This window comes from Dioscorea cayenensis, chromosome 6 (genome assembly GCF_009730915.1).
Source record: "Dioscorea cayenensis subsp. rotundata cultivar TDr96_F1 chromosome 6, TDr96_F1_v2_PseudoChromosome.rev07_lg8_w22 25.fasta, whole genome shotgun sequence".
Lineage (NCBI taxonomy): Eukaryota > Viridiplantae > Streptophyta > Magnoliopsida > Dioscoreales > Dioscoreaceae > Dioscorea > Dioscorea cayenensis.
Genome location: NC_052476.1, coordinates 20,599,486 through 20,617,126, shown reverse-complemented (window position 1 = coordinate 20,617,126; position 17,641 = coordinate 20,599,486). Strand labels below are relative to the sequence as shown.

The 17,641-nt window shown below is 37.3% G+C and overlaps 1 protein-coding gene across 1 annotated transcript in view; it reads right to left on the bottom strand.

Moving 5' to 3' along the window:
* Positions 1 to 2,077: 2,077 nt before the first annotated feature.
* LOC120263857 overlaps positions 2,078 to 17,641 on the bottom strand; it is a 27,930-nt gene continuing 12,366 nt past the window's right edge. The window contains exon 5 of the mRNA XM_039271832.1: positions 2,078 to 2,119. Within this exon, the coding sequence (XP_039127766.1) occupies positions 2,090 to 2,119 (30 nt within the window). The 3' untranslated portion in view covers positions 2,078 to 2,089. The remainder of the gene's footprint in view (positions 2,120 to 17,641) is intronic.

Here is a 17,641-nt window from a genome sequence, read left to right as displayed (position 1 = left end):
TCAATTAAAGCCAAGAATCAAGGAAAAACAAAACTATAAATCATGGTATTAAGAATCAAACACAAAATGATCACTTTATGAATCGAAGAACGAGTATAGTGGATTGAGAAACCCTAGAGAGAGGATTGAGGGGCTCTTACCAGCCAAGGATGGGATCACAAGGGCGAAGAGAAGGAGGAGGAGGAGGAGCAATGGAGCCATACCATGAGAGAAGGATTCATTCTTTCTTCTCGATGATGAGCTTCACATTTCGATTATCTAGGACCGATCATTATCAGGATCATCACTTTTAGTGCATTGAGATTTGTGATCCTAATTATTAGTGAATTCTTTTTATTTTTTTCGCTTATTTATGTTTGATAATTTCACTAATTTGCTCTGGCATATTTTAATTAATTCATGAGATTGAAAAAATTAATTAAAATTAGTTAATATTCTAAAAACTATACATATTTTAAAACGAAAAATTTAGTTATCATAACCCCGAAAAATCAAGAAACATTGATTTCAATTGAACTGTATTGATGAAGAGCGAAACAACGAGTAAAAAATATGAATAAAAAAAAATCAAGTAAATTACAGAACTTTCTAAATGAACAATGAAGCAACGAGCAAAGGGGATCAGTTCTTAGCGGCGGCAGAGGCAGGCGCGATGGGGGACCGAGGGCCTCGGAGGAGGGAGGCGGCGGCGGTGGTGGTGGGGAAAGCACTAGCAATGAGCGTCGGCGATGCGGGCGAGGGGCCTCGGGAGGCGGCGATGGCGGTGGCGGCAGAGGTGGCGGAGGCAGCGGGGGTGGTCGGTGGAAGTATTCCGGCTGCTGGAAGCGCAATGATCGGTGGCGCTAGCGGCGGAGGCGGCGCCCACATCATTGCTAGTGCTTTCCCAGCCACCACCGCCGTTGAATCCGCCACCTCTGCTGCCTCCGACACCTGCCAGTTGCCTCGCCTCCCCCTCCGAGGCCCCGGTCTCCATCGCCGCCTCTATCTCGCCCAGTGAGCCCGAGTCCCCGATCGTTGCTTCATTGTTCATCTAGAAAGATCGATGTTTCTTGATTTTTATTCATCTTTTTCACTCGTTGTTTCGCTCTTCAGAATCTGATTCAATTGAAATGAATGTTTCTTGATTCAGCGAGCAGACGGTGGCGGATTCAGTGGCGGTGGTGGCGGGGAAAGCACTAGCAATGGCGGCGGCGATAGAGGGTCGGGACCTCGGAGGCGTGGTGGCGGAGGCAGCGGCGGGGGGTAGGCGGAGGCGGCGGGGTGGTCGTGAGAGGATTGAAGTGATCTCGAGTGCCTTGGTATGCGGATTGTCTTGCAGAAGGGTCGAGATCACGAAATCTCAAACATTCAGTGCTTTGAGCCGTGATGATCGGTGGCGATAGGGCGGGCGGAGCGGCTGCGGACGTCATTACTAGTGCTTTCCCTACCACCACCGCCGTTGAATCCGCCACCCCTGCTGCCTCTGCCACCCCTGCCGCCGTCGCCTCCCAAGGAATTCACGCAACAACATCCCATCTGTTCTTTGCAAACAAAGCTGCTTCTTTTTCCTGTTTTTGGTAATCCTGGATCAAGAAGAAAACATATAAACCAAAGGATATACTTAACAATTAAATAAAGAAAGCATCAAACTATCACAGTTTGTAATCAAAGTACCAAATTACTTTTTTTCAATTTTTAAGAGCCTTTGACATATAACTTGGAGCAGATTAATGTACCTTTTTCTAAAAGCGATTGCAAGCATAACCATCATTACAACGAGATTGAAAAGGGAGCCAAGTAGGGACTTACACTCGTACAGATTGTTTGTGAGGAACTTTAGCAAATATCTCTTGATGAAAGCGATAGTGTCTCTAGCGATGAAGAAAACCCATATTCAACAACTTGCTTAGAAGATCGGAGGGTGAAAAGCGATTCCTTAGGCTGCAAGATCGAGCCAAAATTCATTCCCAAACTAACTAAAATTAACATAGAATGGTTTGAAGAAATTCAAAATCAATCTCACGATAATTACACAAGCGGCTAACATATTGCAAGACAACGCTCTTGGAGTATCCCATCGAGTCATCGACTTATCCGAAAAACCAAGTTTTCAAGTAGCTCTTGCTTGCCATTTTTTATCCCAATGCACACAAACATCAACGTCTTCAAAGGAATGAAATGAAGATATGAACTCAAAACATGAACAAGATTACAGCAAAAAAAACACATAAAAACCACCAATTCTAGAGTTTACGATCTCGTTGAGAACAAATTTAAAAACACATTGACAACCACTGTTTCTAGGGTCTACAATCTCATCAAGAAATGATTAAAAACACATGCAAAACCACTATTTCTAGGGTTTACAATCTCATTAAACAACAATTAAAAGCACACAAGCAGAACCAAACACATCCATAACCATAAATACTAGGGTTTGGCCATTGAGCAAGAGACTATCAGAGCATTACCTGGATATCAACAAAAGAATGCACGCGTCGAAGATCAAGGGAGGAGAACGGAGAGCTTTGCTTCAAGCTTGCCGGCGCGGAGAATGGCGAAAGATCGCAATGATCGATGAGCGCGACTTTGGGATGGTTATAATAACCCAAAAGAAAAATGGCCTTTTTTTTCTTCCATGCCCCCCAAAAAGAAGAAAATTGTTTACACTCCGGGGTAATTACCCTCATGGCCACAAATGTTTTTAATTTATATCGTTGTGGCCACAAACCTTTTTTTTGTAACACAAAAACCATTTAACTTTTCTCCGGTTGCACGTGTGGCCATAATGTCATTTTTTAAGGCGGTTTCCGGCGAGTTTGCTGATGTGGCGCTGATGTGGTGCTGACATGGCGCCGGAAACAGCCTTAAAACAGGCTGTTATGGCCACAAGTGCAACCGGAGAAAAGTTAAGTAGCATTTGTGTTACAAAAAAAAGTTTTGTGGCCATAGCGTTATAAGAGCAAATATTTGTGGCCACGAGGGGAACAATCCCTTACACTCCACCATAAAAATAACATTTGTTAATATATTTTTATAAATCATTGTTTTTATTTTTACAAATTAAATAAGCCACCACTAAGACATGTGCTTTGATAGTCTCACCTCTGAATTGAGATTTGAACCCATTTCCTTAATAGGGACACAAACACCTTATACAGTAAAGTTGATGATAGTAGTAGGCAATTTTTTTTTTTTGACATTAGAAGACAAACACCCCAATTTAAAGCTTAAGTCAGTGACAGCTACAGATTTGGAGCTCACTCAAAAGCTCAACAATACCTTGCCCTCGCCTTGCATAGGTTTTGATCTTGGGGGCCCTTCTAAATGATAACCTTATGCAAAGAATCTAGTACTAATAGGCCAAACCATTGGCGGATTGACTCTTAAGGGTGATGAGAACTTTTGATAAAATCTATGAAAATTTTTTATGAGATCTAATGTTAGACATTCATGGGAATGAATTAAAACCTTTGATGATTTAGTCAATGGAAATCAAGTTTATGATTCCAACTTCAACTTGAGTTCCATTCCAAAAAAAAAAAATCAAATCAAAATTATGAAGTCAATGACCTAATCATGTTGAAGGTCACAACTTGAAGATATGACGATCATGGCTTAAAAGCATGGAAGAGTCAAGACCTGAACGTTTCATGTACACAACAAAAAATGCAACTTTGAAGTCTCAAGACGTAAAGAAGTCAAAGACTAGAAAAGGTTCACAAGTCCAAGACGTGAAGATTCTATAAGCAGAGAAAACCGAAGTCTTCAGCAATTAAAAAAAAATCAAAGAAAGCCAAAGATCACTGAGTTAAAAAGGATTTCCCAATATGCTTTTAGCAAATGGAGTCAAGAATGTCAACCAAGTCATAAAGTTTGAAAGGAATGATAACAAAATTATTATTCTCTTAATATTTTTGTATTCTTGTTCATAATTATGTAATCATATGCTCTTTCAATAAAAAAAAAATTAATGTTATGTTTGCTCAGTTATTTCTCATTCACACTTGTTTCTTAATCGGAGGTTCTCATGACATTGTCTGGAGTAATTAATATTAGGGGCTTGCCCTTAATAGAAGTCATGAACCCATAATCCCTTGAAGTCTTAAAAAAAATTAAAATTTGATTTGTGATTCTGTCATTTTTAACCGGTCAATCCTAATTGAGGCCGGATAAGAATGGAAAGGAGCCCACAGATATCTAAATCAAATAAGACAAAAAATTAGATTATATTACCTTGTTACTATTTTTGGAGAATGTCTACAAATAAATAGTTGATGCAATTACTATTAGCTATGAATTATGATAATCCAATCACCTACTCAACAGAGTCCCAATTTCTCACCTTATTTTGTTTTTATTTCTTATTAAAGTTTCTAGTTTGTGTTTGATTAGTATTACGTTAATCAAAGTTTTGTCCATATCTCAAAATATCAATAATGTTTTTGAATTACAAATATTTTTGAAATTACAATTTGCTTATAAAGTTTTGGTATAACATAAAGGATAGTTTTGTGTTTGATTAGTATTAAGTAATTCAAAGTTTTATCAACTATTTGAAACTATCAATAATTTTTTCAAATACAAATATTTTTGAAATTATAAATTTGGTTTCAAAGTTTAGTTTGATTTGAAAGATTATGAAAATATCATATCAATTTTTCATATATGTTGATAGTTCTTACCATAAATTATTCTTTATTTCTAATGTTTTTCAAAGTCAATTAACTACATGAAAAAAAATTCACTTGGTCGAATCATGAACTCCTCTAATCTCAACATGCAAATATATATATGGCATTAGATGGTTAGAAAATATACACCCCGACGTGAGTATATATATACACTACAACCCTCTAATAGTATATAATTAATTGAATTCATATTCTAATTAATTCATTACATCTAACTATTACATTAATTTTAAAATAATATAATAGATAAAATTACATTGTTTAGCAGGTTTATTCAAGAAAAATAAACTTATTTGATATATATATATATTCTAATATATTGTTACAGGATATCTAGATGAAATAAGACAACCAATTAGATTATATTACCTGCTAATATTTTTGGAAAAATGTCCACAAATAGCGTATGCAATTGCTATTAGCAATGAATTATGATAATCTAACCACTTACTCCAAAAGGCCTCAATGTCTCATCTTGCTTTGTTTTTATTTATTATTAAAAATTTTAGTTTGTGTTTGGTTATGATTAGGCAAATCAAAGTTTTGTCAATTTTTAAAACTATCAATAATTTTTTTAATCATAAATACTTTTACAATTATAATTTACTTTTAAAGTTTTTGTACAACAATAAAAATATCTTGTGTTTGATTAATAATATTAAGTAAATCAAAATTTTGTCAATTTATGAAATTAGAGGTTTTCAAAATATTATATGAAATTTTCATATTTTTAAAAAAATTTACTTATTCATCCACAAATTTATATATTTATATTTATTGATATATATTGATAATTCTTAACATAAATTATTTTTGAAAGCCAATTAACTAATATAATAATGATAAGATAAGGTAAGATTTTTTTTCTCTCTTAGTCCAAGAATAAAAAAAATAAATACAAACAAACTTTAATTACCCCACTAAATAAGAAAAATAAATTATTAGTATAATAAATTCATAATCTATTTACTACGAAATCATTGATATGCATATAAATGGTAGATGGTGATATTAATATTCATAACAAATAATATAAATAAAATATATTGCCATCATTAAAATTAAATGATTATCGTAAATTTAACAGAGTTAAAATGACATAAAGCACAAATAAAGTCAGATGCAATTCTGCACATCAATCAAAGTTTATTAAGTCATAAATTTAATAAAAAATTATCATTCAAAAAGTGATACCATAGCTCAACAACATCAATTTAGTCTTTAAATATTATTTGTTGGAATAAAATCAATTACAAAAATATTAAATATGAAAAATTATTATTTAATAACCAAAACTAATTTGCATTACATAAACCTTATTTTTCAAATAAGAGGCTCTAATTCTTCAGCTTATAGATAACCATCAGTGTCATCTACAAAGTCACCCCACAAAGTACATGAAAGCTTGTTTTTTCCCCTTGTAAAAACAAAGAATAAAAAATACACACTAAAACTTATATACAATAGTATAAGCAAATAAGACTATACTCTAACATATAAAAAAAAAATTCACATAATAAATATGATTATGAGACTATAATGGCGCATATAAATATTTTTTAAACAAAAATATATAAGTAAAGTATACTCTAGATCTTGAAGCACAACATCCTGAGCTTGTTTGTCTTTTCATAACGACTTCTCTTATTATATCTTCAACAAAGATGCATCATAAAGCATCAGTTTTAAAGGCATAATGAATAGTTAAATACTTACCAAATAATTTTTTTTCGTTGAGTTTGCCTGAAACCAAAATATCGGCAAACAATCAAAACCTAAAAACATTGCATTGAAAAATTTTCATTTATAGCATTTATATATATTAGTTTTATATTAAAAAAAACTATTCATCGAACATAATATCTCTCTCTATATATAAATCTCTAATATTTAAATTTAAATAAAATAGGATTTTTATTATAAATATTTTTGTCTTATATTTATATGATATCGATATATATATATATATATATGAGTGTGTATATTTGCTTATATATTGTTACAGGATATATAGATGAAATTAGACAACCAATTAGATTATATTACTGGTATTTTTGGAAAAATATCCACAAATAGCTTATGCAATTGCTATTAGGAATGAATTATGATAATCCAACCACTTACTCCAAAAGGCTTCAATGTCTCATAATGCTTTGTTTTTATTTATTATTAAAATTTTTAGTTTGTGTTTGATTAGGATTAGGTAAATCAAAGTTTTGTCAATTTTTAAAACTATCAATAAATTTTTTTTGAATCATAAATACTTTTGCAATTATAATTTACTTTTAAAGTTTTTGCACAACAAATATTGAGTAAATCAAAATTTTGTCAATAATTAGAGATTTTCAAAATATTATATGAAAGTTTCATATTTTTAAAAAATTTTACTTATTTATCCACAAATTTATCATAATATAAATTAACATATTTTATATTTTAAATTTTAAAAATAATAATTTATCTGTAATTTTAAATTAAATAATAAGATAATTATAATTATTGAATGTTTAATATTATTGTAATATTTTATTAAGCAACACATAATATTTTTGTCTTATATTTATATTATCCGGATCTAAATAAAAAATTAAATGCAGATTTAATTAGTTTTCTTTTTTTTAAATCCAACCAGGAATAAGATTGAACTTTTATTAAAATTAAAATTTTATTTTTCTTTTATATAAACAAGTTGCTCTCTTTACTTATTTCTCTCTCACCTCCCAATAAAAACCTCATCCGCTTTCCAACACCCATCATGCCGCCTTCAAATCTACAGACAACCTTAATGTTGGCGGCTTCGACCGTGATCCGGACGGCTGCTTTGACCATGGCCGGCATAGCCATAGATAGGATAGTGGATGCCTCTTTTTCTAAAAAGGCGCCACCACCGCCACTGCCTATCTGCGTCTCTGGCAGACTTCTACGGTGAGACAAGATCACCTCCGCCTACGCCACGCCTCGCCCTACGTCTCCGCTCGGAACCCTCGTTCGGATGGTGGTGCTCTGGTGATCTCGGACTCGGATATGACCCGCATCATCATCGACGCCGCCTGCCGTCCCCTCGACGCACTCCATCTTTTGCCATCATCGCCGCCCGATCGAGGCCGACTCCACCATCATCGGTACCGGGTCCTGCTTCCTACCGCTTCGTCGCCGCCGCCGCCCCACCGCCAACGATGGATCGGGCGATCCGATTTTGTTGCGCCAATTGGACCCGATTTCACGTCCGCTCTATTCCAGACTTTTAATTTTTTTCTGGTTGTTTTTTTAGATTATTGTTTTTAGATGAAATAAAAACAATCCTTCGATTAGAAAAACCTAACTCCGGTCGGGATGGGGTGCAGCGGCACGTGAGGGGAGGGAAGGTGGGTAGAGGCGGTGGAGCGGGTTATTATTATATTTTAATTATACTTTTAATATATATATATATATATATATATATTGATAATACTATATAAAAATAAAAAAGGAAAATTACTGTTTACCCCTCGATAATTTCAAAACTTCCCAAACAGCTCCTGTGAGTTTTGCATACCTGAGACACCCCTTTCACTTTCTTTTTACCCCTGCATTATGAAATTCCATCATTGCCCTTTAACCTTTTTGCATACATTTTTTTCATTCTTTTTTGCATTCCTTTTTGCATGTACTCATTTCTTAAACAGAGAGTTCATTTCTTAAACAGAAATCTCATTTCTTAAACAGAAACTTCATTTTTTTTAAACATAAAACTCATTTTTTAAACAAAAACATTAATATTTAAACAGAAAAACAAATATTTACGTGATAAATTAATCCTGCATATAAAAACCAATTAATCTTGGCCACTCGTACATATTTCAATAGAAACAACGATATTTAAGCACTTTTTTAAACGTAAACGCAATATATTAAACAGAAACATTGATAGTTAAACAAAGACAAACAAGCATATAAACAGAGAACTCATTTCTTAAACAGAGAGCTTATTTCTTAAAAGCAGACCTCATTTTTTTAAACGTAAAACCCTCATTGAGTAGGAACATTGAGTATCTCATCGTCAGCGATCTCGCTGCGAACGCTGAGTCCTGAGCTCTAGATCCGGGCGAGCGATCTCAAGGTGGTCCGCTCGTGTGGGGTCTTAAAGGAGAAATCTTTATCAGGCGCTGGGCGACGTTCCTCGACGGGTCGGAGTGGTGAGGTCTTCGATGGCGACGCTCGGATAAGACGGGTCTGAACTCGAACGGAACCATTCTCGATCGCGAGACCGCAACATGGATAGCAATAGGGTTAGGGTTAGGGATCATTCGGGGTTTGGATCCATGGTGCCCTAAGTCGCTGACGGAACGGAGGGAGGAAGCGGCCGATGAGGGTTCGATCTCGCCGTCTTCGTCTTCGTCTTCATCGTCTTCCCTATCGTCGACCTCATCTCTTTCATCTTCTTCGTCGTCGACCTCGGGGAAGACCGCATGCTACTCGTCGTCGAGCGAAGGCATCGAAAGGTTGCACTCGTACATATTTAAATAGAAACAACGATATTTAAGCACTTTTTTAAACGTAAACGCAATATATTAAACAGAAACATCGATAGTTAAACAAAAACAAACAAGCATATAAACAAAGAACTCATTTCTTAAACAGAGAGCTTATTTTTTAAACAGAGACCTCATTTTTTTAAACAGAAACCTCATTGAGTAGGGACATTGAGTATCCCATCGTCGTTGATCGCGCGCAAACGCTTGAGTGCTGAGCTCTAGATCTGGCGAGCGATCTCGAAGGTGGCTTGCTCGTGTGGGGTCTTAAAGGAGAAATCTTTGTCGGTGTTGGCGATCCGGTTGGTGACGTTCCTCGGCGGTCGGAGTGGTGAGGTCTTCGGTAGCGACGTCGGATAAGACGGGGTGAACTTGAATGAAACCATTCTCGACTGCAGAGACCGCAACATGGATAGCAATAGGGTTAGGGTTAGGGATCATTCCGGGGTTTGGATCCATGGTGCCTAAGTCGGTGACAGGAACGGAGGGAGGAAGCGGCGCCGATGAGGGTTCGATCTCGCCGTCTTCGTCTTCGTCTTCATCGTCTTCCCTATCGTCGACCTCATCTCTTTCATCTTCTTCGTCGTCGACCTCGGGGAAGACCGCATGCTACTCGTCGTCGAGCGAAGGCATCGAAAGGTTGCACTCGTACATATTTAAATAGAAACAACGATATTTAAGCACTTTTTTAAACGTAAACGCAATATATTAAACAGAAACATCGATAGTTAAACAAAAACAAACAAGCATATAAACAAAGAACTCATTTCTTAAACGAGAGCTTATTTTTTTAAACAGAGACCTCATTTTTTTAAACGAAAACCTCATCAGTAGGGACATCGAGTATCCCATCGTCGCCGATCTCGCATGAACGCTGAGGCCGAGCTTCTAGATCCGGCGAGCGATCTCGAGCACGGCTTGCTCGTGTGGGGTCTTAAAAGAGAAATCTTTGTCGGCGTTGGCGATCTGGTTGGTGACGTTCCTCGGCGGTCGGAGTGGTGAGGTCTCTGATAGCGACGTCGGATAAGACTGAGTCGAACTCGAACGGAACCATTCTCGATCGCGGAGACCGCAGACATAGGCTAGCAATAGGGTTAGGGTTAGGGATCATTCCGAGGTTCTGGATCCATGGGCGCCTAAGTCGGTGGCGGGAACTGAGGGAGGAAGCGGCGACCGATGAGGGTTCGATCTCGCCATCTTCGTCTTCGTCTTCATCGCTCTTCCCTATCGTCGACCTCATCTCTTTTCATCTTCTTCGCTGCGTCGACCTCGGGAAGACCGCATGCTACTCGTCGTCGAGGCGAAGGCATCGAAGGTTGCACTCGCATATTTAAATAGAAACAACGATATTTAAGCACTTTTTTTAAACGTAAACGCAATATATTAAACGAAAACATCGATAGTTAAACAAAACAAACAAGCATATAAACAAAGAACTCATTTCTTAAACGAGAGCTTTATTTTTTTAAACAGAGACCCTCATTTTTTAAACGTAAACCCTCATTGAGTAGGGACATTGAGTATCCCATCGTGCCGATCTCGCTGAAACGCTGAGTGCTCGAGCTCTAGATCCGGCGAGCGATCTCGAGCGTGGCTTGCTCGTGTGGGGGTCTTAAAGGAGAAATCTTTGTCGGTGTTGGCGATCCCGGGTCGGTGACGCTCCTCTCGGCCTGGGAGTGGTGAGGTCTTCGTAGCGACGCTCTGATAAGACAGGGTGAACTTGAATGAAACCATTCTCGATCGCAGAGACCACAACATACGGATAGCAATAGGGTTAGGGTTAGGGATCATTCGAGGTTCGATCCATGGCGCCCTAAGCTCGCGACGGAACAGAGGAGGGAAGCCGCCGGACTGAGGGGTTCGATCTCGCCGCTCGTCTTCGTCTTTCATCGCCTTCCCCGCTGCCGACCTCATCTCTTTCATCTTCTTCGTCGTCGACCTCGGGGAAGACCGCATGCTCCTCGTCGTCGAACCCTGTCACACTTGCCACAACTTCCCACGCAAGGGACAATTTCGTCCAAAAAATTCCAAATTAACTCTATCAATCACTGTTAGATGTTTGAGGGGTTTAAAAAATCATTGTATTCAAAAGAAAGGGGTTTTGGGGAGTGCAAAACTAACGGGGTGTTTTTGGCAATATTGCAAACTTACATGGTGTTTTTGGCAATTTCCACAAATAAAAAATATATAATATAATATATATGATAAATAAAATATTTAATTTTATTAAAAATTTATATAACTGTATAATAACAATAAATACATATATAACAAATATATTTTTATATATTTGTTAAAAAAAATCGTGGTTTATTTATTTTTAATTATAAATATTTCTAGTTAAAAATTATATGTGATTTAAATTCATATATATTTAAATGAAAAATTTTATCATTAAAAAATAAATTTGGTTAATTTCAGATATTTTCATTGTTAATTTGATAAAAAAAAATTTAAATTTATTAAAATTTCATATAAAAAACAATAATGGAAAAAAAAATCACATTAATTTTATTTTATAATTTATATTGAAAAGGTCGGGCGGAAGGGCTTTTTGGGGATTTCAGAAATAGATCGTGTGCCGGTCAATGGTGTGCGGAGCAAGGAACGCTATTGACCGATGGATCTTAATCGTGCGGCTGCGAAGTGTTTTAGTCAACAGTTACGTTTTCGTGATTCTTTAGAAATTTGAAGGGTAAAAAAGTCATTTTGAAAAAATAGGGCTTTGTAGAAGGATCCAGATCATCGATCCGCGTTTACACGCTACAAGGCGTGACGTCACTGTTTTACACGTTTTGCACGTGAGAAAGTGGACAATTTAATACAGACACCCTTCTAAAATTTTATATTCAAGAGGAGTGGATAAATAAAATTTTAATTAATTAATACCCTTCTTTTTCTATATTATATATATTTAATTAGTTTTATTAATGTTTCTATAGTAGAGCTTTTTTAATTGGGTTATGCTCTTTTGTTTCCCAATCAACCATGTTTTATTAATGAAATTTATTAGTATTTCCATAATTTATAAATTCTCTGATTGATTAATTAATTAATGTATTATGAGAAAATGTCTAATTCCTTCTATTATCTTTAATTGATTCAATTTAATAAGATTTAAATATGATTTTGTTGCTATTAATGGCACTTCAAATTAATATAATATATATTGCTTTTTTTATGATAATGACTACCACCTTTTATGCAACTTGACCCTAATGGAAGCATATTGTTATAGAAAACTTTAAACTTTGGTGGATAACCATCAAAATGGAATTTAATTTTGGCTACTTTGATTAAAACAATTTCATCAAATTTAATAAAAAACAATTTCATCTAAATGCCCCACCAACCAAAAACCTCTCCAAAATCTAGCCACCGCTTCTCCAAAAGATCCCCCAAAGATAAGTCAAAAGTCCTTGAAATAAAATCGTGAAGCGATATTTAAAGTCCAAAAATCGGGCATCCACACGCCCTTGTGGAAATTTCACATGGGCGTGTGGATTTTCGAGATTCATCTGATGACGCTCGTGAACGAGAAGTTCGTGCAGCTGCCTTTATTACATTGACTTTCATATAGTAAGCTCTTCATGACTCTTTTTGCCAAATTGCTCCCGAATTCATCTTCTTCATCGAGGCTGCACAGTTGGACACACATCCATGCGGTAGATTACGTCGCATCTTCACTTTTCACACACAATGAAGAAACTTTTGAAAATATTGTACAAGTTGGAACAAATGAGTGTAACTGCCTTTGTGCCCCTCCACTTGTTGTATTCTCTTGAATATTTGGAGGTTGGCACACACCCACATATCTATGAGCACAACTTGTGTCTTGATCCTTGTTCGATCCAAGAATTTCCTCAACAATTGCGTCTATGATCTATTTTTGCTTCTTTTCTTCCAAACTTGTCTCCATAACCCTAAATGCACAGACGAACGCAAATACACATGAATGAGACATAAAATCTAATAAAAATGATGCTTAATGTAAGAAAAATACACTAAATAATACTTATACTCAAGCACTTATCAGAGTGGCTGACACTAGGAGATCATACGAAGGACACCATTTACAGCATTCACCGAACTGGAGCATGTATTCCAAGAGAGGATCCTTCTTGATTCTTTATTGCAAAGGTACGATAGCTGCACCATAAATTCATGATCGAAACATGCCTGCTGAGTTTTAGGTCTTAAGATGTGACTCTCATTCTTGGTATGCGATGTGATGGAGACATAGTCGTCTTTCAGAAGAAGAAAACACACTCAACTTTTGAAGAGAAATATTTATTGAAGACATATGAGAGACACAGAAACTCCATCAAGAGAACACTTAAGCAACTTGTTTGGCAAAGGGGAAAAGAAGAAATTTTTGTCAAACTCTTGATGGTGTACCTCATGGAGACAATCCTCTTCCCAAATGCCTCATGCTCGGTTTTGAATTAGATCACAGATTACGTCGATGGGTGCAGGTGACACACAAGTGGCTTATGGAGGACGTTCCACAAGCGGTTGCTCGAGTGCAAGCAAGATGCACTGGGAAGAAGACCAACACGGGGTATATTAAAGGTTGCTCGATCGCACTAAACATCTGGTTTTACTAGCTGACCAGCACCGAAAAGAAGCTTCGTTTTGGCAAGTGAAAAGGTCCCCTTGCGTATATCCCGCAAGTGCACGGGTTTATCGAAGTAATAATCCTGGGTGAGCGGGTATCGAATCCACAGGGAATAGAGAATAAAAACACTTAATTCGATTCTTAGCTATGTGAAAGATCAATAGTGATAAGTGTGACAATGATTCAATTCTCAAGAGTAAAAACAACAAGTAAGAAGGCACGAATAAAGGAGAAGGTAAGGCAATCGATAAAGATGGGGTACATCGGATTATGCTCCGCCTAAGACAATCGTTTCAAGTGCAAGAACCCTCTATTATGCTTCCTAATCAATGCAATAGTGAGTCGTGGAAATCCTTCATTACATAGTACCAAATCTAAGGTCAACTATGCCTAACTCTATGCATGTCCCGGAGGAGAAATCGAACAATCTCAACACCTCACACTCGCATAGAGTTGCAATGAGCTCTAGGGATTCCAAGTGATAAATCTCTTCCTAATTATATACCTAACCCTTTGGTTCAGGTGGAAGGTCCTTAACCACGATTAAACCCTAGATACTAAGATCACCCTCAGCGCTCACCCGCCAGATTCACACAACTAAGCCCCAGTGGAAGTTCATCCCTTAGACCATTCACTCTATTATGGCTGCATAGAACTCGAGGAACGAGGTAGAATCTATCACGTCGGAGGGAAGGGGACGCCTCTGCACCTCTCGACTCACCCCTCTCAACCCTCTCCAACCTAGGCTTTTGTCTAACGCCGTGGTGTGTCACCCACTTACAAGGTTACCAACGAGAACTCTCAACCCTAGTGTCACTCTAGGAAATGTTCATACATTAAGCATTCAAGTTGAACTCACAATAAACATCAATTTATCGAAAGCATAATAAAGAGATTCAATGAAACGAATCACATCCTAGGGTTCACAAATACCCAAGTACCCTACTAGGGTGTTTAGCTCTCCACGGAGCTAGTACAATCTGATAAACAGAAAATAGAATGTAAAGCATTGAATCCATAAAGAAACCCCTCGATGGTCGGGTCGGATGGTCTTGTGGAGAGTCCTCACTTGTCACAAAGGATACTTTTGTCCCGCCTAGGATACACCTCGCGGATCGAGTCCGACGAAAGCTCTCCCAATAACCTTCTTCCAAACGAGCGCGCCGATGTCGAGCCGTGAGAACCTCTCCAAAACCCCAGCCATATACTCCCCTCAAACCCCTAGCCCGAAGCCTCTCTCAGAGTTGGGGAAAAGATGAGAAAAGAATAGAAAAATCGGGCTGAATCGAGCTTTAATAAATAGGGTCGAACGGGCGACTCCACGAGGCGTGCATAACGTCACACGCCCAGTGGAATTTCCATACCCAGCGGATAATTTCCACACGCCCGTATGGATTCTCCGTTTTTCGCTTTTCTCGGCCGACTATGAACGATATTAGCACAATATTTTTGCCTCAATGTTGCCTATGGTGCTCTACTACGATGTCTACCGGCGAATAGCGCCCCAAATCCATACTTTTCATCGGTGTATACGCAAACGGGCACGCGTTCGCGCTCGTGGATCGATTGCTTCTTGATTATAGGTAAGTTGGGCTGGAGCTCGTGTTCTATGGCGTAAGTCGGAATCATGCACTCCACCCCTCCTCACCGAGGTAAATGTGACCCATCGCTAAAAATTCCTTTTTAATGAGAAGCACCCTACTCGAGAAACCAAATCAGACTTACAAATTACAATTTATAACTTTACACCAACTCGGGAGATTCGAAATACATACATCTAACAAATATAATAACTTCAATTTGTGGAGTACAACTAGCTACAAGATCACGATACCAACAAATATAAAGAAAAGTATGGGACCCATCTGCAGTCTTGGACTTAACTCGACTAGCTCTAAACTTGAATAGAGCAATCTAGGGTCTTGCTCTACTGATTCTGACACAGACATTCAGGGTTGGCTTTGGGTAGCTGGCTTAATAATTTCAAATACCAAATACAAGTATATATAAAGTATATAAATACCAATTTTTCAAATAATTTTTCCAACTTTTCCAAAATACCGTAATTCTAGCAAAAATACGTCTTTAAATAACTTTTTGAAACATAAACTCATCATAAATCGATATCAAATCGATTTTCTAGAAAATCCAATTGTCGTGAGAGATCGCCTCCTAAGAGCGACAGTGGGCTTCGCCCTCATCACAACAAAAATAACAAGTAATATAAAAATCCATTCTCAATTCCACGACTGGAAAACTCTCCCACTTAGCCGCTGTCGCGACTAGGTTGGGAGCGCCCTAGGTCTTCGCAGCCGCGAGCGTTGGCCCAGCTGGGTCCCCATGTGGTGACCTGCGGGATCCCGATGTATAATCCGATCCGTGGCTCTCGCTACCGCTCTCTGACTGGAGATCAACACTCCGAGGTCCGCACGCCTCTAGTGGCCCGTGGGGACCCGCTCTTCGAGTAGTCGGGCCTTAGCCAGGTCGCCCATCGAACCAACACGTAAATGTGAGCAATAATACAGATCGTAGAAATCACATCACATGGTCCTTATCCGGGACAAGCATTCACATCACGAAAATAAACATCATTTCCACAAAGTCAATGTCAAAAGTATAACAATGCGATAAAACCAGGTAAAATCCAGATCCATGATACCATTCCTATTCCGGAATGAAAACCAATTCCACAAATATTGCGGTCAGAAACATTTTTAAAAAGCGCCTCACGTGATTTTCACAAATCATTCCAGATCAAAAAGCATATATAACCATCGAAAAATAAATACATGAATTGAATAATTAAATCACATTACATGTATTTTCAATATCACATAATCACGTATAATTATACTGAACCGACGTATCGATACGATTGTCGGGGAGCATCAACCGTGAGTAAATATACTATATTTTAACCTTATACATAAATTAAACATGATAAAATGAAATACTTAAATAATTATTTCCAAAAATACTAGTTATTAAACAATTATTTCAAAATAATAATAATTAATCAATTAAATAATAGCCCACTACGACTCACACGGTGTCCCTCGTGGGTCCTGTCCTGCACCCTGAACTCTCTCTCAAGGCGAGCGACACCTAACAGATAATATAATAAAAATAAATAACATATTTAAACTCGAAAAATACAAAAATAATAATCAACTCTATTGGGCCCATTCACCCAATCGGGGTTAAAATCCCGACTTCGATAATCCAAATCGAGCTTTCGGCTAGTATTTAAACGACCGCGTTTAGACCAAACACAGTTTAAACCAATTCTAGACCAATCTTAATTCCATCGAACCAAGCCTAATTGCAGATCGAACCAAACTCGATCAAAGCGAGACCGAGCTTTTGAACGAACTCAATTAACATTAGTCAAAATCTCTAATCGAACTCACTTGGTTCACAAACCATAGCCCAGTCAAATTTGAACCCACGAACCCAAAGCCAGTACTCGAGCTCGATTTTGATCGAGCGACTCAACTAAATCAGATTCAACTCAACCAAATCGATTCAACTCAATCGATTCGATTTGGTTAAAGCCCAACGCACTCAGATTGGACTAACTCAACCCATTTCGATCCAGCAGATTATCATTAACACCTTAATCATCGTCATCGTCAACTTAATTAATCAAAACCAAACCCTAATCTCTATTGCTACTAGATGGTCTACAGTAATTCCGGCAAACTCATCTCCATTTTCAAGCAATTTCATCACAAATACAAGGTTTTCAACACAAAAATAATTTCATAACAATTACTTTGTCATCCTCATCAATATACATTCAAATCCATAATCATTTTCATCCAATCCAACCAAAAATA